A 24,087-nucleotide genomic window follows, 5' to 3' on the forward strand; every position below is an offset into this window, starting at 1 on the left:
TTTACAACGGCCTCTCATTCACCCATTCACAAGCTACCATGCAAGGCACCGGCCTGCTCATTGGGAGCAATTTGGGGTTCAGTGTCTTGCCCAAGGACACTTCGACATGTGGCCAGCCGGGGCTCGAACCGCCGATCTGCCAACCTTGCGATCATTAGACACCAACTCTACCTCCTGCGCCACAGCCGCCCCCGATTATCTGTTTTAACTATTGACTCCCTACCCACTACCTACTCCCGACCCCGACCCTTTTCTGGAAGACTTTGTGCATTTGAGTCCTCATGAGTATTTTGAAGTATTGAGGAGTTAGCCCCAACTGTGACTAGGCATTTTAGAGGTCTAGGCAGTGATATTGTGTTTGTTAGCATTGGCCAAGAGTGGTATATTAGACGAGCCATTGAAAAGGTCAATATTATATTGGCTAACACTTATGGATACTGATAGTTCCTTCACACAAATCTATGGAGCAAGTGGCAAGCACCAGGCCAGGTGGTGCAATACCATGCAAATTGAAAATGCACATTTTGAAAGGCCGCAATTCGCACTCCATAATGACTGACAATTCTGAAATGTGGCAATTGGTCTGTGCCGATTCAAAGAGGAACAGAAAATAGAATTCTCTCGTATGACACTGACAAGTCAATCCGTTTTCGTTTTCAAAAGGAATATCGAACTGACAAAACATACACGGGACCATCTATGTTCTTGTTTGTGTTCTGGAAATAGAAAATAAACTGCTATTATAGTCACGCCGTCTTCGGTTTCAAAAGGAATATCGAGCTGACAAGTCAATCCGTTTTCGTTTTCAAAAGGAATATCGAACTGACAAAAACATACACGGATCATGAATCTTCCACCATTTTTAACTTTGTGAAACACTCAAATGACATCTTCTGCAACCACTGGTATATCACAGGTTTTTTTCTTCGTTGTAACATCGCACGAGAAACCTGTTTCTCGGTTTGTTTGTCTTTGTTTCATGTTCTTCCTTTATAGTTCCTGTTTATTTTTGTGTTACTCACCTTATTTCTCGTTTCGACACTTGCCCTTGTGTGTTTCCCGCCTGTGGGATTGTCTACCCTGCCTTGATAGGTTTCACCTGTCCCTGATCATCCTTCTCTGTGTAGTGTGTGCGTGTATGTGTGTGTATGTGTGTGTGTGTGTGTGTGTGTGTGTGTGCGTGTGTGCGTGTGTGCGTGTGTGCGTGTGCGTGTGCGTGTGCGTGTGCGTGTGCGTGTGCGTGTGTGTGTGTGTGTGTCCTGTCCTGTCTCTGCCAGGTCGTCTTTAGCCTCTGTGCCAGGTCGTCTTTAGCCTCTGTGCCAAATGTACCAGTGATCCTCTGTTTATCGCATTCCCGGTGTATTCCCTAAATAATTATTGTATTGTATTCCCAAATGATTTTATTTATTGTATTTATGGATGTTTTTATTGTATTCCTGGTGTATGATCTCCGCTAGGTTCCCTGACTCCTCCTGTTGCCTTCGCCCAATCGGATTAGTTGTACCGGACCCGGTCTTTGGAATGTAAAGACTATTCTTTTGATTCACATTTTTGGTCTCCGAGTTTTGCATTTAAGTCCTTTGCCTGAGTACTCCTGCCAACACCCAACCTCACAAATGTGGTTATGGTTATTACGCTATTAGCTGAAAAAGATTGATTGGGTGTACACAAACCAAACACAGTAATTTCTATCCTTAGAAACTCATCCTATGGAAACGTTGGTCTGCTTTGGAATGGTCATCAGTTTGGCTGGACTACTGAAACCTCCTTCCCCTCTTTTAAAGAAGAAACATGCATGCACACACACACACACACACACACACACACACACACACACACACACACACACACACACACAAAAGAGCAAAAGAGAGTTCCTTTCAGAGACGTGTTGTAAAATCAATATCTTTTAAAAAGTTATTTGACATTGGCCCTTCTCTCTATAGCACTCTTGGGGAAAGGAGCGAATGGGAAAACCACATGTTTAGGTTCCCTCATAAATATTCAAGGGAATGGAAGATAAACTCAACTCTTCTCCAAACACTAACCCAAAAACCAGAACCGCAAAAATACACAAACACTGGAACGTCATAATATGTGGACATTGGTTTGAATGAAGAAAGAGCGTGTACAATGCAATACCACATGAAGCAGGGATATTTGTTACAGACGCCAGACCAGTTAATTGCGCTTGATGGTCTTCTCATTCACATATGCAAGCAGTCAGTGGCTGACATTCCCAAGTTTATAGAAGTTAATTCCCTTGTTCCCTATCGTAGACTTGGACAAATCTCACAATTCAGGTCTGGCTCCAATCTATGGAAGAAAAAAAACGTCTCCATAGATAAAAATATAAAAATAAAAGGTTGGAACCTTGACACTTCAGCACCGACCATTGTGTCCTCTGTGAGTTGCTATTAAACTAGAGCTGTTAAGAGAATGACAGTTATAGTAAATTAATTATGTCCTGTTTAACGGCACTGTGAGTGACGTTTATGGGGGTCTTTCATGCTGCAGTGAACAGGAGGGGACTGCGGGGTGTTCCCTGATTCGTCTGCGTGGTGAGTGAGGTCACAAAGGCAGTCATGTGATCGGAGCTGTTGATAGAGTTATCTGTCCCTCTGCTGCTGTGACGAAAACAGTGTGAGGTACATAACAGTAAAAAAGTCACAACAGAACAAAAACAAAAGTGCTGGCTCAGATATTTTCCTTTCACCAAATGTCCAGCACTGTTTCAGCTAATATGCTGAAGGCTCTGAAGTGTGAGAGAGGGAGGTTTATAACAGTAGTGTTCACACATGTATACGTTTAGTAACAAAATGTGTGGTGAAGCATTCGTGAGTTTACAAACAGAGGGTTTGTAATGTATGTCAGTATCTCTACTGCACATTAACAAAACCAAAACAATTGTCCTTCTAGCATTAGGACCGGCAATTGCCCCTGGCCCAAGTAGAGATTACTTTTCTTGCGATGACTGATGGATAGCTCATTCCCTTACTTAGGACGACATTTGTTGTCAGTACACTAAATGTATTTGTTGTAAGTCGCTTTGGATAAAGGCGTCTGCTAAATACCAACAATGTAATGTCATGTAATGTGTCGGTGAGACAAATATACATTTACTGCTAATGTTATATATATATATAGACACACGTCAACTGTGGTGATGCAATTAGAGTAGGGTCAACCTGAAGTCAACAGGAGCTGGGAAGTTTTCCTACCAGTTTTTTGTACATGTATAATAAAAACTCACCCTTAATTGCTGCGATTTACTGCGAAAATTGTTTCCACTTGGTCGGCCTAGCCTTATTACAGATGGAATATTTTGACTAAACGACCTCCCATTTACTATAATTGTTCTGACCCATTTTTCCAAGAGGAGATATCCAGCAAGACAAAGACGACCCCTGTGCAGGCAGACCTTCGACAGAGGCAAAACAAGTGTGGGGTTTTTCCTTATGTAACCCTCATAGCCCAAACAGACTGCTAACCTGTGTGTTTCTTCAAAGAGGGTATGGTTTTGACCACAAGCCCAGACAATCCATTTAGAGAAGAATCTGGGGCTGCGGAAACGTGGAAATAGAGAGCCTGAAAAGAGCTTGCTGACAGTTCTGACGTGAAAATACTGTGTTTATTCAGTGTACTATTGATATGAGTATGAATCTAATATTTGTTTTTGCGTGTTCTATTCAAATATACAGTGCCTTCAGTAAGTGTTTGCCCCCCCCCCTTCCCACCCCCTAGGGCTTTTTCAAAATTGTCTTGTTTGACAACCACACTTAGATTTAATTTTTAAAAAATTGGGTGAAGGAACTTGGACTGAAGTAAGGAACCTGGAAGTAGAGAGCCTGAAAATAGCACACTGACACTTCAGAACGACCTGACGCAGAAATACAGCACTGCTCTTCATCCTTTGGCCCATCTCACCAATCCCCCCCTCCCTCCCTCCATCCCTCCCTCCCTCCCTCTCCGACTCTGTTTTGGAAGAAGGCAGTAAAGTCGCGTGATCGCAAACAAAATCCGACGCCCTTCTACAGATCTCACAGGTCCTGGGTTACGGAGAGGAGATATTTTCACAGCTGGAGAATATAAACCTCATGCCGCGCTATAAGCCCCTTCCTGCAGTCAGAGTACCTCACCCCCACGCCAGCTCTCCTATGTGGGGCACAGAGGCACTGATCCTAGTGGCCTCCATCACCTGAGCGCTACAACAAATAGCTCCACAAACCTTATAATAGCAATGCTGAGAAATCCAGACAAGCTTTGTTTGACTCTGGTAGAAATGCTTCGGATGTTTAAAGTAGCCCTCCTACTGACGGCAGTCAGACTGCAAACATGTTGAACTAAAAACAAATCCACTTCGTCATCTTAATTTTGCTCATGGACTCCAAATTGTCAATATCAAAACAACAAAAAACAAGACAACCAACATTCCATCTTTGGTTTAATTGTGTTTCCTGTTTACCACAAAATGTATCCATACATTCCCACAAAGTAGATATTTGCTACAAAAGGTATAAATATATTATTACATTACAAAACTGATACTGCATACTGCACATGCATTTCCATTGAGAAATGTCATGTCCAATACCATATTGTGTAATTTATTATTTTACATCCATACCATTCAGAATATACAAGACAAATACTGTATTTGTATTGACATGTTGTAGTCAAATCATGGGTGGGTAAGATAAGGAATAGAATGATTAAAAACCAATGCTCATTCAAGAAACCAAATGTAGAACATTGATAACTCTGGTATGAAAATACTGTTTTGATCCAGTGTACAATTCATATGAAAATATAATGTTTTTTTTGCATGTTCTATTGAAATATACAGTGCCGTCAAAAGATATTCACTCCACTGGAATGTTTTTCATTAAAGACTTATTTTTGGCCACTTGGTTATAGACACATTTTCTACATGTGTGTTGATGTTGGTGGTGATGATGTTGTCCCGATCGACTGTGCTTTTTTTTCTCAGCCAAACAATTTTGTAGATTTGTATAAATCTCCCCAGGCAGAGTAGCATTCCTGAGTAGTTCTGTTCATTTGCTCTGTTTTTAATGACAACCCGATCTACACAGTGTGTAATTGATTTGTAAGCTAATCAGCGACCCTATAAAAAAAGATATGAATTCCGAAATCACATGAACTATTATCATGGACTCAGGTTGACTCAATTCAACGAATTGAGCGACTTGTTGAATATGTTTTTGGCTCAAGACATTTTAACTTCTCATTTTTAATTCATTTATAAACATAAACAAGATATCTGATTAGTAATCAGATTGTAACACAACAAAATGTGGGAAAAGTCCAGGGAGGTGAATACTTACTTGAAGGATCTGTATTGTAAAATATGTTTTCATGAGATTTTCTTGAAAATATATATTTTTATCATATCAAACATGGGACAGATAGGCACATTCTCATACAAATAATATGTCTGTCTCTCCCTCTCTGTCAATATTACAGATCAGTTACAAAACAACAGCTTTAAGAGACATAAACATTTTGACAATCCCCGCAGGGAATTGGACCTCATAGAGAGTTTCTCTTTATTTCTCTCTCCCTCTCTTTCTTTTTCACTCTCACACTCCATGGGCTGTAATAGTATCCACATTTGCAGCGGTGTCTGCTCAAAACACTCACTATGTAGCTTCACTGCAAGACCTGGATCTCCCACTCCCTCACCCCCTTTTGAAAAACACCCCCAAATGAGAACCAGTCGTGAGTTTCCAGACTTCTGACTCCAATGTTACAATAAGAATAACACCTCACAGCTCCCAACTTTTCCTGCCAAAGAACAGATCATCTTCTGTACAGATTCTCTGTTTCTCCTTGTTTCCTCCCCTCCTTCTCTCGTTAATCCCCCCTTCTTCTGCTACTTGGACGATTGAAGTGAGGTATTCTACACTCTGGACAAAACTTTTTCCTAACAAATCCTCACAGATGTGGAAAACAATCTGTCCTGAAGTTCTGCAGTTAACAGGAGACATTGTAGACGTTACTGAAACTTGGGTGTATGTTTATAGTTTATAGTGCAGGAGGTCTATATTCCTCCTAAGGAGTATCTACGTTCCTCACAGCACCCGCACGTATGTGACACGTGTGTCTGTGCCCAGATGGTTCTTGGCCAGGCACTTGTAGGTGCCCGAGTCTGAAGCTGTGGGTCTCTGGATGATGAGCGTGCCCTGTGGGTGGAGCAGCTCGCTGCCCGTCGACCTGCCTTGCCCCGCCGTGGAGAGCAGCGAGTGATCCGGCAGTTCCCAGGTGATCTCCGGCTTGGGGATCCCGATGGCGGCGCAGTTGAGCTGGACGGGCGCCCCTGCCATCGCCCTCACCCCGGGAGGGGGCCCGGTGGTGATCCGGGGAGGGTAGGCGATGATGATGACGGGAACGGTGAGGACGGCTTCGCCGGCGTCGTTCTTCGCCCGGCACACGTAGTTCCCCCGGTCATGGAGGGTGGTGTCCTTGACCACCAGGGTCCCGTTGTCCATCAGCTGGTGGCGACCGTGGACCTGAGGCCGGGTCAGGGTGTGGCCCCCGGGGACGCTCCAGTAGATGATAGGCCTGGGGCTCCCGTCAGCTAGGCAGTGGAGGAAGAGAGGGTCCCCAGACACGCTGCGTATGATTCCCCTGGGCCTGGTGAGGATGTAGGGTTTCTGCCCCACCTCCAGGACGATCAGCTTCTCGATATAGCCCATGGAATTCTTAGCGGCGCAACGGTACTTCCCAGCATCCTCCTTGCTGGGATTGTAGATGACGAAGGTTCCATCGCTGCCCAGGTGTTGGCGGGAGCCGCGGTCAGGCCCGGCGATGAAGCGCGTCCCGTTCGGCAGCACCCAGAAGATCTCCGGCGTCGGGTGGCCGTCGGCCGAGCAGTTGAGGACGGTGGTCTTCCCCGTCCTGGTCACCACGCGCTCGTTGAAGGGGTTCTTGAAGATGGGCCTGCGGAGCATGCTGGTGACCTCCAGCTGCACCACCATCACCGCCTCGCCGCCGTCGTTCCGCGCCATGCAGATGAACTCCGCCGTGTCCGTCGGCCGGACGTTGCGGAACTCTAGCGTCCCGTTGCGGTGGACATTGATCCGGCTGCCGAAGTACGGCGCTGTGAGGAAGATGTTGTCCGGCATGATCCAGGTGATCTTCGGCGGCGGGTCCCCTTCCGCCTTGCAGTGGATGAACTTCCTGGAGTATTTCGCCGCCGTGTCCTTGACCACCGTCCTGTTCTGGTAGTAGCCGTTGATCACGGGGGGGTTGCCGTCGATGTCCAGCTTGTACACTTTGCTGTCGTCCCCGGCGGCGTTGCGAGCCATGCAAACGTACTCCCCGGCGTCCGTCAGGGTCACGTCGCGGATGTCCAGCGAGCCATTGACGTGCATGAGGTAGCGTTCGTTGGAGGCGGCGATCATGTCGTTGCTGGGCAGCATCCACAGGATCTTAGGTTTGGGCTCCCCCATGGCCTCGCAGTCAAAACGGACGTTTCCTCTGGGCTTCACCTTGGCATACGTGAGGCTGGTGGCTCGTATCCGTGGCGCAGCCGTTACTACGGTGATGTGCACGTGCATCTCGTCCTTGCCCACCTGGTTCTCAGCGTAGCAGGTGTAGTCGCCCTCCTCGGCCATGCCCACCTGTAAGAGGAGATTGCGTGAGGGTGTGTGACACGAGAAACAAACTAGATGTGCAGGAGATATCCAGCTATTGGAAGAGAAAGATGCTTCTTTCATATTATACAGTGCCTTCGGAAAGTATTCAGACCCCTTTACTTTTTCCCTGGCTTGGGAAGGGGTCTGAATACTTTCCGAAGGCACTGTATAACATACTAAATCACATTCTGGACATTACAGTTGATTAGGTCCCAAAGCTATGGATGTATAGATCATTATCAGGTAATTTTTTGAACATTTCAGAATGATTTTCTAACTGTGTATAAATCAGCACATTATGGATGTTTAGATAAACTTAGTTTGCTTAATTAATGAACATTTAATTGCTCATGATTGCATCATGACAATCATTGCTTAATTAATAAACATTTACAAATACAACTTCAATGTTTACCCAAGTGTTTCTCATGTGTTACAAATAATGTTTAAATACATTCATAAAGAATGTATTAACCATTTCTAGACTTTTTGCAGTAACTCATCTAAAGCCTTTTGTAGACCTTTGGTGCAAATTGTTTGAATATCAACCCAGTAAACCACAATGAACCTCAGTGAAAATGTTATTTGCTAACATACAATAAAAAAAAACATCATCAAAGACATGAAACCAGAATACTAGTCTACTGTTAGCTTAGCTAGCCAGTTAGCTAGCAATATTAAACTTTTAATGCAAGGCAAACTAGCTGCAATCAGTTGTGTGCTTGATGACAGTCTCTTAGAAGAACTTTGTGTGAATGTTCCTTGGAAGCTGTATTATTGTTAACAGTGAATTCATTATTTATTAATGGTTTATCAAGGGCTCAGAAACAAAAGTTACTGAGGTTACAAACATGCTTCAGGTTCAGTCGACCGATCTCATACCTGGTTGAGGTAGAGCGTTCCGTTGTCGAACAGGACATAGCGTCGCGACCGACCGCCTCTGCTGCTGGCGTCTGCCTGCAGGGCGCTGTTCACCAGGGTGCCGTCCGGTAGTCCCCAGGAGATCTCTGGTTCTGGAGCTCCGGAGGCCTTGCAGTCTACCTTCAAGTCGTTACCGTAGGGGACCTGCTTCTTGCCGTAGACCTTCGGGTCGATCTTGGCCGCCTTCATGGAGACGGAGACCTTCATGAGCTGCAGGTCGTCCCCGGCGTCGCTGCGTGCCACGCAGAGGTAGTCCCCGGCGTCCTTGTCGCTCACAGAGTCGATGATCAGCGTGCCGTTGTCCAAGACCCGGATTCGACTTCCCATCCTGGATGAGGACACAAGAGAGAGGGGTAGTAGTGAACTAGTGAGTTGGACTGATGATCATAAGTTCAAGTCTCACCCGGGAACACCACCACTACCTTGAGTAGGGCACGTAGCCAGAAGTTACCTCAGGGAGACTGGTCATTAGTCGGATGACAAATAACGCATGGAAATGAATACATTCTGTGGCTCTCCCCGATTATACAGTACAATTCTCTAAATGTTGTCGAATTTATTTTAACGCCGCAATTCTCATAACTGTCTTTAAAATGTCCTGCGCGAAGAAGAAAAAATGCACACGTATGGTAAAGACCGGAGACAATTTGAATATTGTGGAAAATCAGCAGGAGTCATGTCATCACATGTAGGATATGTACTGTAATGGCTTTTCCTCCTGTGGAGCATCCATGTGCTGCTAATGGTCTCTTCCATCCATCTTCATAAAACACCAGTGGAGGGTGCCCTTCTTAACGGGCCAGACGGGCTTACAGGAGATCAGCACAAACGCACACCTGGGTCTCTCATTTATCAAGGCCACTGACCATAACTTATAATAATAAGGGTTTTTCTCCTGCAGTTGCAGAAAACAATAAAATACTTAATAGACAACATGCCATGGTTGCCAAGCACAGGCATCATAACAGTTTAAATGAGTTGCGAAACACGCAAGGAAAGAAAAATAACAAACTTTCCTCTTTGTGTCATTGAACACGCTAATGAAATAAGTGTGAGAATAATAATTTTATGAAGTGACCAATGAGTCAAACCATTATTCACAAACATGTTATAGAGTACAACCACAAAGGCCAGTGTTGTGTTGCCAGTGTGTTATACAGTATAACTCTTGTTCCAAACGTACATACACGCTCTTTTTTCAGCTGTGACGTCCACAAAGAATACATGGAATAAAGTCAAACACATTACGAGCAGCAATATACTATAAAGGCCGCTATCAGGATGCCAACGTTCTTGTGGTTCTCTCATGTTCCCCATTTAATAGCCATGACTGAGTTCTAAGTCCTATAAATTAGGACTTGTTCTTGAAGAAATGCAATCTTAATCCTCTTGCAGATTTTATTTGGGCAAATACTTTAGTTAAAGTTATTCTGGTCTTGTGTTTTCCCCTACTAAGAATCACTGCTGATGGAGACAATATTGAGAGGCTGGCTAAGGTCACTTCATAGAGATTCAACACAAGCTATGGCTTGTCTTCATGATATGACTTCATTTGAAAAGTCCTCTCTAGTGAAACTTGTAACACTAGCCTGATGAAGCTACATATTACCGTCGCCACATTGCACAACCATAATGATACCCTGGAATTTTGGCGCGCTGGCATACTATTTCTACAAACCCGAAAAATAACTATTACATTGTAAACACACAAAGACAGCAAAACATAATTTTCCTTCAACATGATCCTCTGAGCTTAGAGTCCACAACCTCAGCTCCAGTGTCCACCTTTAATCATCACGGCCCACTATAAACACTGGGATCAAGTCAGATTAATGTAAACCTTTAATCCGCCTGCTCAAGGAGCTCAGTATCTCAACCTGTCTCCTCTGATTTTCAGCGCCCAGGGGGTTGACTTATCCTCAGATAAAAACACTGACGCCGTTATTCTGTACCTTAGGGGCGTCACCCCAAGGGTCCGTGCAGGAAGGCGAAAACGAGGGGAAATTGTAACTCGAGACTAGAACTTCAAAATGAAAACAGAGATATTTCAACTATATAAATAATGTTACAATGAACCCAAGAGATCTTTTTTTTTTTTTTTTGCATGATGTCGAGAAATCGTTTTAGATTTATGAATGAATGAATGAATGGTCTTTATTGTCATTGATATAGTACAGGTACCAAACAACGAAATTTGGGAGGGGGGGCTCCCCTGGTGCTAGGAAAAAAAAACTAAAAACAAGAAGGGAAAAGAGCTGGTTTACATAAAATAAAGGCTATGTACACTATCCACTATACTATACTATACAAATAAAACACTGTGCTGTACTCTATGCTATGCTATACCTATTCTAACATTTCCTATTCTCTGAACCTTATGTACCCTAGGGTTGTCATATTGCACATAGTGTTATTGCACATTCATTTAAAGTGTCGCAGTTTGCAGGTTTGAAATGTACACAGTTGTGTTTCAGTATTACACTTGATTTCAATCTAGTAGCTGCCATCAATTTGTCTAGATTGTCCAGGGCCTAGAACCTAGGTCTTTGCTGTGTTCAGGGCCTGAATGGCCCTGGGGTAGAAGCTGAGCTTCAGTCTGTTTGTCGTTGCGAACATGGTCCTGAACCGCCTGTTCGAGGGCAGCCGAGCAAAGTGTTCGTACCCAGGGTGGGATGGGTCTCTGGAGATCTTGGAGGCCTTCCTGAGGCAGCGTGTGTTGTACAGCTCTTCCAGAGAGGGGAGGGGGGCGCCGGTGATCTTCTGGGCCGATCTCACGACTCTCTGTAGCGCATTCCTCTCTGCGGCTGTGCAGCTGGAGAACCAGATGCAGATGCAGTAGGTGAGGATGCTCTCCACTGCGCAGCGGTAGAAGGCCACCAGCATCTCCTGTCCGATGTGGTCTTTCCTGAGGACTCTCAGGAAGAAGAGCCCCTGTTGTGCCTTCTTGATGATGGCTGCTGTGTTGTTCTTCCAGGACAGGTCATCCTGTATGTGCACCCCCAGGATTCGGAGGGTTGAGACTCTCTCCACGCTCCCTCCATCGACGAGCAGGGGCTGGACCTCCGATTTTTTCCTCCTGAAGTCCACGATGATTTCCTGGGTCTTTGACTGGTTCAGCAGCAGGTTGTTAACCTTGCACAGCTTGCTCAGCTGCTCTACCTCATCCCTGTACGCCGCCTCGTCCCCCCCCGAGATGCAGCCCACCACGGTGGTGTCGTCTGCAAACTTTACGATGGAGTTGCTGGGGTGGACGGGGGTGAAGTCGTAGGTGTAGAGGTTGTAGAGGATGGGGCTTAGCACGCAGCCCTGGGGGGACCCAGTGCTGAGTCTGAGGGCTGTGGAGGTGTGGGAGCCCACCCGTACCCTCTGGGGGCGGTGAGACAGGAAGTCCTTGATCCATGCACATATAGACTGTGATAGTCCCAGGTCTAGTAGTTTGGTCACTAGCCTGTCTGGAAGGATGGTGTTGAAGGCAGAGCTGAAGTCCACAAAGAGCAGTCTCGCGTAGCTGTTTCCCCTCTCCAGGTGGGATAGAGTGGAGTGGAGAGTCGTCGCGATGGCGTCCTCTGTGGACCTGTGGGCTCTGTAGGCGAACTGGTATGGATCCAGGTTGGGCGGGAGGCGTGTGACTATGTGGGCCCGGACTAGTTTCTCGAAGCACTTCATGATGATTGGTGTGAGTGCCACCGGGCGGTAGTCGTTTAGGCAGTTCACCGTGCTTTTCTTCGGGACTGGGATGATAGTTGAGGTTTTCAGGCAGGGTGGGACGGTGGCCTAGGACAGGGACTGGTTGAAGATGTTGGTGAAAACCACGGCCAGCTGGTCGGCGCAGTCCCTCAGCACCCGTTTCAGGACGCCATCCGGCCCTGAGGCTTTCCTGGGGTCCACCGCCTTCAGCACGCGTCTCACTTCATGCTTTGTGAGAGTGAGGCTGCTGAGAACTGGAGAGAGTGGTGTTTGTGTTGTGGTTACCTCCGTTCGCCCCTCGTCGAACCGGGCGTAGAAGGAGTTCAGCTTTTCCGCCAGCAGGGGGTCGTCCTCCGCGGCTGTGAGCCTGTTGGCTCTGAAGTTTGTCATGTGCTGAACCCCCTGCCACACCCGCCTGGAGTCGTTGCTCAGGAAGCATTCCTCAATCTTCTCTCTGTGGTCTGCCTTGGCCTCCCGGATGCCGCGCTTTAGGTTAGCCCTGGTGGTGCTGTACAGCAGTGTGCCCTTCCCTGAGAAGGCGTTGTCCCTCTCCTTGATCAGTTTTTGGACCTTCCCAGTCATCCATGGCTTCGTGTTGGGGTAGACCCGGACCCGTTTGTCCACGGTGGCTGAGTTGGTGCAGTTCACTATGTGGTTCAGAACCGACGACGTGAACTGTTCTAGGTCCTCATGCTCATATTCCTGCCATGAGGTGTCATTCAGGCAGATCTGCAGTGGAGCGGCTCTGCTGGCCAGGTTCTGACAGTCTTAGTGGTGATGGGAGCACTTTTCCTCATGGGAGTGTAGGCTGGGATCAGGAAGATTGACACATGGTCAGACATGCCTAGATGAGCTAGCGGTCTAGCCTTGTAAGCAAGCTTGATGTTGGTGTATACCTTATCCAGTGTTTTTTCTCCCCTTGTTGCACATTTAACATGCTGATAGAACTTCGGTAGTACTACCTTCAGGTCAGCATGATTGAAATCTCCCGCGATGATGTGTACGGCTTGAGGATCCGCGCTCAGTCCACTACTGATGACGTCATATAGCCGCGCCAATGCTAAGCTACCAACCGCGCTCGGCGGTATGTAAACACATGTAATGAGTGGTTTCATTTTGTAGGTCTCTGTTTACAATTCAGGTTACATTTCCACATTCCTGGACTTTAGGTACTCAGTGCATGAATGGAGCTTGACTAAAACCCCTCTACTGAAGGAGTACGATTCCTCTCTCTCTCTCTCTCTCTCTCTTGCTTTCTTGCTCTTGCTCTTGCTCTCTCTCTCTCTCTCTGAATTGTTTGAGGAGAATCTATCTGCCTGTCAAAAAGATATCCGGTGTGTATTTCAACCAGGGACGGTATGAGTGTGCATGACTGTGCATTAGAGTGTGCATTAGAGTGATGTGTGTATGTGTGTGTGCCTGCAATTCTTAATGTTTTTTTTTTTCAGCCAAATGGCTTGCTCGCAATGTTTTTTTGTATAAAGTTGAGATATGGGGCTCAAGAGATGTGACTGATCAAATTCACATGAAGCTCTGGATAAATGGACTAACACGATGTATAAAAAAATAGTTTTAAACATAATATTTCAAAGCTGCAACCTGAGATATCATGGTTGACATCGGGTTTGTGTGTAGGTTCACAAAGTTGTGTGTGTATGTATGGAGGTACATCATCATTGAAATTGATGGACGTCCATCAAGCAAAAAAAAAGAAGCAAAAGGCAGGGAATGCAAGGGAACTCCCAAGTCCAAAGTGCAATGTCGGCGCAGGGCCGCATCAGTCACGCAGAGTGTGGCTTTGAGTGTGTGTGTGAATCTGTTTCTAATCACAGGGGAGCAGTGGTACTTTACCTGTGATGCTGGTCCACCACCGCTTTAGAGGGCATCCTCCAGATGATCCTGGGTTTCGGGTCTCCCGTAGCCGAGCAGTTCAGTCTCAGCTGGTCCCCGTACGACAGCTCCGACTTACGCTGCGACACCTCCACGATCTGCGGGGCCGCCTCCCGTTTCTCCACGGCCAGCGTCACCACCCTCCGCTCCGACCCCGTGGAGCTGGTGGCGATGCACTCGTACTTCCCACTGTCCGTGGCCGCTGCGCCCTTCAGGTGCAGCGTCCCATTTTGGAACACAGACACCCGGGGGTCCACAGAGGGCCTCTCGGGGCGAACGGTGGTCCCGTCGTAGAGCACCCAGTGTACTGTAGGCTGGGGGCTGCCCTGGCCGGTGCAGGGCACCCACAGGTCCTGACCCACACCGGCCTTCAGCGGCTGCCGTTTGGCCTCCAGGATGCCAGGGGGCGCTGCCACCACCTGCAGCCGGACTGTGGCCGTGTCAGCTCCCGCTGGGTTGCTGGCGATGCACTTGTAATGGCCCCGGTCGTACACAGACACCTGCTGGATGATCAGAGTCCCCTCCGGGGTGACCGACACTCTCCCCCGGTCCGCGTTGTGGCCCCTGACCTGGGTTCGGTTGGCCAGGATCCAGGACACGAGGGGGGCGGGGCGGCCCTCAGCCTTGCACTTCATCTCTACGGTCTTCCCAGAGTGGGACTTGACCTCGCGCACCTTGGGCTCCAGGATGCGGGAGGGGTAGGCCACCACGGACAGGGTGACCAGGAGCTTGTCTGAGCCCTGGTCGTTCTCCGCCAGGCAGAGGTACTGGCCGCGGTCTTTGATGTTGGCATTCTGGATGGAGAGGGTGCCATTCTCAAACAGCTCGAACTTGCCCATCTTACCCGTGATGGTCAGTGTACTTCCTGAGAAAGAAAGAGATGGAGGTAGAGAGAGATGAGGTAGAGAGAGAGAGAGAGAGATCGAATGAGTAAACATTATTTTATATAATTTTTTGTTGATGTCAAGATAATATCATGAATGTAATATATCTATCTATATATATATATATATATATATATATATATATATCCATTCATACTTTAATGCTGAACAAGTAAAGTCTCGATATGTACCTGTGCTTGAGGAGAAGCGTCTCCAGCTGATGCTGGGCTCAGGGTTACCGGAGGCCTCACAGGGGAGGAAGGCGTCTGAGTTGGACAGGACAGTAAAACTGGCCGCGTTGCCCCCCACTATCCTGGGCTTGGTGAACATGTCCTTAGTGGAGGGCTCAAAGCCGACGATGTTAGCTGTTGTGGTCTCATAGCCGGTGATGTGGTCATAGGCGTTAGAGATGGCTTTGTCTATGTCCTTACTGCTGTAAGTGGCCGGGGTATTTGTGTAGCCCTGCTCCGCCGTGAGAACGGTCAGTGTGTCAAAAGTTAGCATCTCTCCCGGTCCTGGTCTGGCTCCGTTACTGGACAGGGTAGGCCTGGTTCTCCTAATGGAGGGCCTCTGAGTCGGTCGACCTCCGTCTCTACCCGGTGGAAGCCTTATGTTAGTATGCACTCTGCTTTGTGGTGTAGTATATGGCCTTGACGTGGTAGTGGGTCTGAATGTGGTTGTTGGATAAGGTGTGGTAGAAGATGCTCTGGGTCGCGAGGTTGCGGAATAGTGTCGTGGACGGCTAGTGGTGGACTCCTTGACAGGGTCCTGCCAGTCTTCTTCATCAAAGTCTGTAGTTGTTTCTTCCTCGAAGATCATGTCAGTGGTGACGGTCACAGCAGACCTCTCTGCCTCTCTAGAGGGGGTATACAGGGGCCTGGACACAGAGACAGTCCTTTGGGGTAAGGTGGTAGTTTCTATGGTGGTCTCCATGGTAGTTTCCATGGTGGTCTCCATGGTGGTCTCCATGGTAGTCTCAATGGTGGTTTCCATGGTAGTCTCCATGGTGGTTTCCATGGTAGTCTCCATGGTGGTTTCCATGGTGGTTATGGGCTCTGTTGTTTCCATGGTTGTGGTACTAGGGGCCTCTGTGGTTGTTGTGGTTTTCCTGAAAGGCCTCCTGCCTCTGAAACCTCCTTTCCGACGGGACCCTCCTCCTCCTCCATTCGGTCTCCGGTAGCCCCCAAATCGACGACCAGAGTACCTAGGGTACCCCCCAGACCCCCCTGATTCAGACCCAGAAGACGAGGCCTCACTGGTGTCTTCTCTCTGGGCAGGTTTAGCTGTCGGTGGGGCAAGGATAGTCTGGGTGTCTGGAGAAGACTCAGTGGTGGTGGAAGACCTGGAGTAATATGCCGGGGTTGTAGTCACAGGGTTAATGACAGGCCGGGGTGTGGTGGGGGCCTGAGGTTCAGAGTCAGCAGAGGAGGAATCTCCATAGTTGTCATCTGATGAACTCTCTGGGGTCTCTCTGTGTACTCCTGATCTTGATGGAGACTCGGTCACAGGTTCAGCCAGAGACTCTGCCGTGGGTAGTGCAGTGGGGGCTGTGGTTGTGGTTTCGACCATCGTTGAACTCTCTGTGGTGGTAGACGGCCTGGACGGCTTCCGCAGCCTGTCGAGTATCTCCTTCTGCCTCCTCCTGCCTCCAAACAGCCTATCCCAGGGGATCTTGCCTCGGATAACCTTGGAGGCGGACGTGGTGCTGACAGTTGAGGTTGTCGGTTTGTCGGTTAGTCTCACATAGGGGTCTTGTGTTGGGTCAGACTCCGGGGCATCAGCAGAGGTCATGTAGCCACTAGAGACCTCCACCCTGGACTGAGACTGGGTGGAGGGAGGCAAGGTGGTGGTGGTGGACTCTGGTAGGGGGGTGGAGTAGGTGGTGGTGTCCCGTGTCGCAGTGATGGAGCTCTCTGTCTTTCGTATCGAGGAGCTGGGGACATCGGGTGATGTGACGGCCCTCTGTTCACCAGTCCTCTTCTTCTTCCCATCATCATCACAGTCACAATCTCGAATAACAAACAACAAAGACATCATCAATAACACGTGTTACACGACTGTGTTTTCATGCTGTTGTGACACTGCCACAAGTGTGAAGTGTTGACATAATGTGACACGGTCTGGTCATTTGGGCCGCAAGTTGGCAACCAATCAAAATGTTCTGACTTTTCTTTTGAAACACGAAACTACGTTTAAACGTTGTTGAGAATCACAAACTCGCTAGTCAAGCCAAAATACTGCAATGCAATGGATTCAGTGAGTAAACCACACTGCTACTTAGTTAACTATGACACTACTTTACATTGTTAGCAGGCTTACAAAACAAGCTGTGTTAGTTGACTAGCGAGTGTGTCATTGAAGCTGAAATGTATTTACATGTTTCGAAAGAAAAGTCAGAACATTAAATCGGATGCCGACTTACGGACCAATTGACCAGACTGTGTCACATGTACAGTATTGAGGTGTGCTATTTGGACACGTGTACGTTTGGACTGTAATTTAATTGAAATACTGACACTTATTATCTGAATATCTAATGAATAGTAATATATTTTGTTCACCCTCTTGGTGTGTTTTGCTTATTGCTTCTCTCATAGGTACCTACCTGTGGTCAGCTCCATGGTGTATGGTACTGTGGCATTGCCTTGCTGCTTCACCTTTGTGGGCTTTTTGAGTTTGTTCAGGTAGGACTGGATGTCTGTGATCCTGTTGGGTTTGATGATCCTCCTCCTAGACGGGAAGGTCCTCCTCCTCCCCCCTCCCCTGCCCTTCTTCGGTGGGATGATGTGGATCTGCTGCCGGGAGATGATGGTGGAGCCTGGCGGGAGACGCGGAGACTTGATCCTCTGGGTGGTGTGGAAAGTGATCTCGTCCTGCTCGCGCTCCGTGGTGGTCACCGCGGTGAAGGTGGTCTGGCTGTCCTGGTCGGTGGAGGTGTGGACCACAGGGCCAGGCCCATCCATCATGGGGGTGACGTTGGGGTCAGTGAAGCGAGGGAGCGCCGACCCGGTGGAGGTCTCTGGCTCTGCGGGGGGTTCTCCTGAAGAGAACAGGAGCCGGGTCTCATCTGTAGTGTCTGTCACGGTGAGGCGAAGAGTGACGGGACGCCTCAGAGTCTCTTTGGTGGTTCTCTCCAGAGAATACAGCTCTCTGGACTCTGTAGACTCACTGACAACGGGTCTGTGTGTGTGGTCCAGGGCGATCTTAAAAGGTGTGGCTGAGTCACTTTGACTGAACCTCCTCGCGCTTTGGGTAAATGTGGACTCGATTGGCGTAGCGTCAGACTGGGTGTACGTCTTTGTTGTCAGTGTGTTTATGTCGTCTGTTCTTACAGTGAAACTTGTCTGACTGTAATCGTCAGGGACCTCTGTGGTTGCCATGGCGCTGGTTTGGCCGTTCTCTGTCGTTACCATGACACTTCTCTGACTGTTCTCCGTGGTCGCCATGGTATCAATCTGACTGTTAACATTTTGTTTGCCTGCAGTTAAACCTTTTTGACTCTCCTTAGGCTTATCTGCAGTTGGCATGACACGGCTCGATGAAACGATGAGTCCGTCTTCTGAGACACCCTCCCCGGAACCTGCATCCCCATCCCCCGAAAGCCCAGAGTCTACAGTCAACTCATCTCGAGCTTTTTCTCCCTCATTCCCTGTCTCTGTTCTTGCTCCACCTTGGGCCTTCCTCATGAACTCTGCAAACTTCTGGGGGTCAACTTTCCTGGAGGTTTTGTCAAAGACCCTCCTGTTGCTCAAGGTGCGTCTACTGCTGACCGAACCCCTCCGTCTGTGTGCCAGCCTCCCCATTGAGCCTCTGCCCTGCAAAGGCCTGAGTCTGGGGTAGGGCCTGTCTGAGGTGATGGTCCTGGACTCCTGACTGGTTCTCTCAGAGGTGCCGGAGGAAGGGATCTCGCTGTGTGAAACTCCCCCTGCCTCCATCAAACTAGGGTCAACCTCAATCTCCTCCCCTGAGCTCTCGTTATCCACCACCGTCAGCTTCTGTGACCCCTCACCTGTGACGGTCACCTGGGACGTCAGGAGGTCCACCCCCAGGTAATTAGCGGTCAGGCACCTGTAAAACCCTCTGTCCCTGGCGGTGAGACCCTGTATGGCCAACGTGCCGTTCTTATAGAGCTTCCGGTTGCCATAGGACTTATCCAGCACCGTGTGGTCAGGTAGTATCCACTGGGCCGAGGCTTCAGGGCTTCCTGTGGACCCACAGTCCAGAACCAGGCTTTGGCCCAGCGGCCGTGAGAGCTGGACCCCGTTGACCTCCGTCTCCTCCTCCACGTCTGGAGACAGCACCGTGACCCGGAAGATCAGCACGTCTGCGTCCAGGTAGTTGGTGGCGATGCAGCGGTAGACCCCCGTGTCCGAGATGTCTGCTCCTCTGAGAGTCAGCCTCCCGTCGGCTGTTATCGCTATCCTATTGTCCTCACTGTAGTAAGGGGCCCGGACCTTCGTGCCGTCCGCTAAGATCCACTCGACAGAGGGCTTGGGCTCCCCCAGGGTCTGGCAATCCAGCTCCACAACTCCGCCTGTAATAACAATATTATTACCACGTTATTACAATATCAGCACGTACTTTGTGCGTTTGCAAAAAAAAATCTACTTTGATGAAGTTTAAAGTAACAGTTTAAGTATGTAGATTTATACAGAATTTAACAGAATGTATGCACAGTTTAGTGTTTAAGTGGGTGGGTGTAATCACATTGTATAGGGCTATCTCAGCCTATTCACTACTAACCTATGAGGGCTGAGTGCTCCGTTTTGGTCTGGTTATCTCGTTTGATGATAGTCCAGCTGTAGCGGTCCCTCTTGAGTGCCTTGTTCTCCACACGCATGTTGACTACAGACCTGTACTTTATATGCAGAGTGGAGAACGTGGTTGTGGTGCGGTCCAGCTGGAGATGGACCTCGCCCTGCATCAACCACGCAGGTGTGGCCCTGATCTCAGCCTCGATGTCCGTGTTGATGTCCTCCTGTCTATTGTCTGGCCTCAGCTGCGTGTACCTGAAGGCCATCTCTGGGCTCCTGGACAGCATCAGCCCTCTCTCCAGCTTCATCGGACTGTCACTGTAGGTCGCCAGGATACGCCAGAGCTGCTGGATGTGCTCGTAGTCGATATTACAGACCAGAGACGTGGCTATGCTCGCGGATAGCATGGTCACGTTATTCTCCCCCTCCTCTATTTGGGTTAGAGTCAGGTTCTCCATGGCCGAGGGCCTCTGGACTGTGCAGGAGATGCTGGCGTCATTGCGGAACTGGTCCGTCAGGTTCATGTGGAGGGATCCGATGGGGGCGATGAAGTCGCGGGGGCGTACAGGGGTGTAGTCCCCCTCCTCCATGCTGATGTTCCTCTGCTTCAGGTGGGGGTGGATCCAGGGCTTGGTACATGTGAAGGCGTCACGGGGGAGCTGGCCAATGCGCCTTCCTTTAAAGGGGGCGGGGCTTTCACAGACAGGGCAGAGCTGTCCTTGGGCGTATTTCCTGTCTCGCTTGCATTTCAGCACACCTGGAAAACAAGACAGTTGCTAACTACTTATCTAAAAAAACAGTGACACATTTCCAAAATATTTTCCATGTAACATCCTAAAAACAATGTAAATGTAATTGTTTTGAATGCACACATTAATTTCCCTCATCATATGTGGCTACCAAATCTTATCAAATTATGTTGATAATTAAACATGTAATATCTTTTTTTTTTATTGTCATTCAAAATGATAAATGATGAATAAAAGTGTTGTGTTACTCACCCTGTTCCTGCCTATGTGATTGTCTACCCCGCACTGATTGGCTTCACCTGTCCATCATCATCTTTCTCTGTGTAGTCTGTGTGTTCCTCTGTCTCTGTGCCAGTTAGTCTGTGTACCTTTGTGTGGAAATGTTCCAGCAATTCTCCTAGTGTTGTTTGTTTTCCTGGTTTTTGATCCTTGATAGTTTACCCGAGCTTCCTCTTCCTTGCCGGATGATATGATTACCCATTGACTGCCTACCTCTGTATACCGAGCACTGCTTTTTGGAATTGAAGACTATTCTTGTGGATTTACATTTTTGTACGCTAGTCGAGCTTTTGAGTTCTCTGCCTGTGTACTACAGCCATTACACAGTCTACATGAACCATGTCCAACCATTTTTTTAACGGTTTAAAATAACTTACAAGTGCATGCTTTCATAATATAGTAAATATTAGTATAGTAGTCCTTCTGTACTTTTACATTATGCCATTTCTCCACATGTTGAGAATGAAAAAGACATGATCTCTGAAAGAAGTCTCGTTCCAACAACCTGTCTTCAGTCAAGATTTATACGTCTGCTCTGGACAGGCACGGCTTTCCTGTTGGATGCTTTCCCAAACAGCACTAGTTAAACACATCTACTATTCCATTTCATTATTAAGAGTTATTTTCCTAATTCATTCATGTAGAGATCCACTAGATGTCTCCTTCAATGCTGTTTTTATGTGATTTGTTCCTAACCGTGAACATGTAGACCCTACAGCAGCGGTTCCCAACCTTTTAGGACTCACGGCCCACTTTACAGATATGTCCAGTATTCGCGACTTTTTTTTGCGTGCACGCGCATGAAACGCGCACGAGCGCTCAAAACAATGACGTAATTTGACCAAAAACTAGAGGGAGCGTGGCAAAACATTTAAAAATAAATAGCGGTTAAACCATTAAAGCCGAGCGGCGATGTTTTATATAGCAGGTGATCAAATACCAAGATCGTAAATGTTGTATGTGTTCAATATTTACGACCAAACATCCTTATGTGTGTGGGCAACTCCCGACTCCCGACTAGGGTTGCCAGATGGGCTCGGGGTTTTTTGGTGGAATTAGCGGTTTTAGACTGTGGTTAGGGTGGAAAATGTCGATCCCATCTGGCAACCCTGTTCGCGAGTCCGGTATGGAATGTAGCCAATCAAGAAGCGAGCTGACTTCTTCTTTTCGGATGGAAATATCGGCGCACACCACACACAATACGATCAAGGCTGTTCAATCCAAGATTTTTTATCTTTTTAAAATTAAAACGTCAATAAAACATTTTTTTTGCCCATGATTTGGCGGCCCACTTGCAGTACTCTCGCGGACCACCAGTGGGCCGCGGCCCACAGGTTGGGAACCGCTGCCCTACAGTATTGAAGACTTCACAACTACAGTACCTCTTACACAAGTGGAAACAGATCTAACTTCTTACCTGGGTTTCTCTCCATCCACTCTGTGAACCAATCCATGTGGCAGTCACATGACCAGGGGTTGCCATGGAGATAGATGTTCTCCAGCTGGGAGCAGCCGGCGAAGATGTCGGCGGGCAGGCTAGTGAGGGCGTTGTCTGACAGGTGGATGTTCCTGACGGAGGACAACTTGAACACCTGGCTGTGCCTCAACGTGACGAAGGTGTCAGGATGGAGCTGCTGCAGCAGGTTGCCCTCCAGGTGGACCAATTGGAGGGCGGTCAGACTGTAGAAAGCCTCCGGGTTGATGAACTCAATGCGGTTGTGGTCCATGTGGAGTCGCACCAGGCCGTCCAAGCCCCTGAACGTCTCTTTGTTGATCTCCTTCACCCGGTTGTAGCTCATCTTTAGTACCTGAGACAACAACGTTAAAATATTTGAAGAACAAAGTTAGCTGCCGAAATACTCTAGGGGCAACATCTCTCTTGAAGGAAACATCATTAGAAACAATGTTGTAAAACCAACATGTCTATACGTGAAGTGAGGTTATGCCATCTGGGAGTGGAAAACTGCCAGAAAACAGCTGTTGTGAATAGTATTGAATGCAGTGACTCAAAGCTGTTTTCTAAAAAAAAATATCCCCCCCTCCATCTAACCCTTAGGGCCTACAAATCAGAAGCCAAAAACAGATCAAAAGCCAAACACAGATTAACACTGTGCACAGCTGTTCAGTTGGTTATACCCTGACATTTTCCTGAACTATGATTTTCCCGGTCATTTTCACGCTCCTCTGTTGGAGTGATGTTAAAGGGATAGTTAACTTTTTTACACCTTAAAATCAGATGGTCCCATACCCTGAAAGTAGAATGTAAAATGTTGTTTAAATGTTGTTTTAAATGTTGTCCAGAGTTGTTTAAATAGCCACTATACTCCTCTACTGCTTTACATTATCCTGCTGTCCAACTCCTAGGCTGTAGCCTAGCAACATAAGCCTACCATAGCTACATACGCTCCGACCTTCAGGACCAAAACAAGAGCTCACTCGACCCTCGACCCCAAACCTTCAGTACCAGACCTCCATAGGAGTCCTGCAATCTTACGGTTTCACAGCTTACACAGCAGACGCCTCTCAGGGATAACTGCACGGCTCCCAACAACCTCCACCATCATCATCCTTCTTATATTTTAACCATTTAAGCAGACGCCTTTTATCCAAAGCGACTTAGAATTAGAGATTACAGGGACGGTCTGCTTGGAGTGCCACTCAAGGGCACACTAGTGGTGATGTTCCCATGTCGGATTTGAACTCATGACCTTCTGATCACCAGTCTAACTCACTATCCACTTGGGGGTGAGGCCACCACTGCTCCAAAAAAACACTCTTATAACATCAAAGGGATATCCTGAAAATCTGGTTTTAAAAAAAGGTTCTGAGGCTCACAAAGCAGACACTGCAGACTGCATATACAGCAGATATCTCAAGATATCTGTTGTTGTTGTTGTTATAAAGTTATCTGAAGTTAGCAGTGGCTATTTAAATAACTCTGAACCGTGCATTACAGTTTCCATCTTGCCCCATTAACTACTTTCAGGGTAAGGTACTATCTGACTATAAGATGTAGTAAGCATGTGAACTAAGCCTTCAAACAGGCCTTTTATCCAAGCTCAGTTATTTGGCTCCACAAGCTTGGACGCAAGCCTGTCCTGTAATGGAAGGATCTGCGAGAGGTTATGAATATAGAGGGTTGCATTTTTCACATCCAGTTCAGAAGTCGGGGATTTACCTTGGCAGCAGCCTCAGAGCAGAATTCATTCTGTCATGAATCAACCAATCAATCAGTCAACAAAATGATTGACAGTCCTCTGTACCT

The 24,087-nt window shown here is 47.7% G+C and overlaps 1 protein-coding gene across 1 annotated transcript in view; it reads right to left on the reverse strand.

The window, feature by feature from the left end:
• Positions 1 to 6,092: 6,092 nt before the first annotated feature.
• Positions 6,093 to 24,087, reverse strand: part of igsf10 (immunoglobulin superfamily, member 10) — a gene marked incomplete at its 3' end in the record, with an annotated part of 18,794 nt that continues 799 nt past the window's right edge. Inside the window, exons 2-9 of the mRNA XM_080530765.1 lie at positions 24,086 to 24,087; positions 22,240 to 22,630; positions 19,784 to 20,551; positions 17,646 to 19,574; positions 15,232 to 17,049; positions 14,118 to 15,021; positions 8,541 to 8,907; positions 6,093 to 7,643 (exon numbers count right to left, since the gene is read on the reverse strand). The exon at positions 24,086 to 24,087 is cut by the window's right edge and continues 128 nt beyond it. Coding sequence (XP_080386891.1) covers positions 6,093 to 7,643; positions 8,541 to 8,907; positions 14,118 to 15,021; positions 15,232 to 17,049; positions 17,646 to 19,574; positions 19,784 to 20,551; positions 22,240 to 22,630; positions 24,086 to 24,087 — 7,730 coding nt within the window. The remainder of the gene's footprint in view (positions 7,644 to 8,540; positions 8,908 to 14,117; positions 15,022 to 15,231; positions 17,050 to 17,645; positions 19,575 to 19,783; positions 20,552 to 22,239; positions 22,631 to 24,085) is intronic.

This window comes from Nansenia antarctica (assembly GCF_963989245.1).
Source record: "Nansenia antarctica genome assembly, chromosome: 5".
NCBI classification, from domain to species: Eukaryota; Metazoa; Chordata; class Actinopteri; order Argentiniformes; family Microstomatidae; genus Nansenia; species Nansenia antarctica.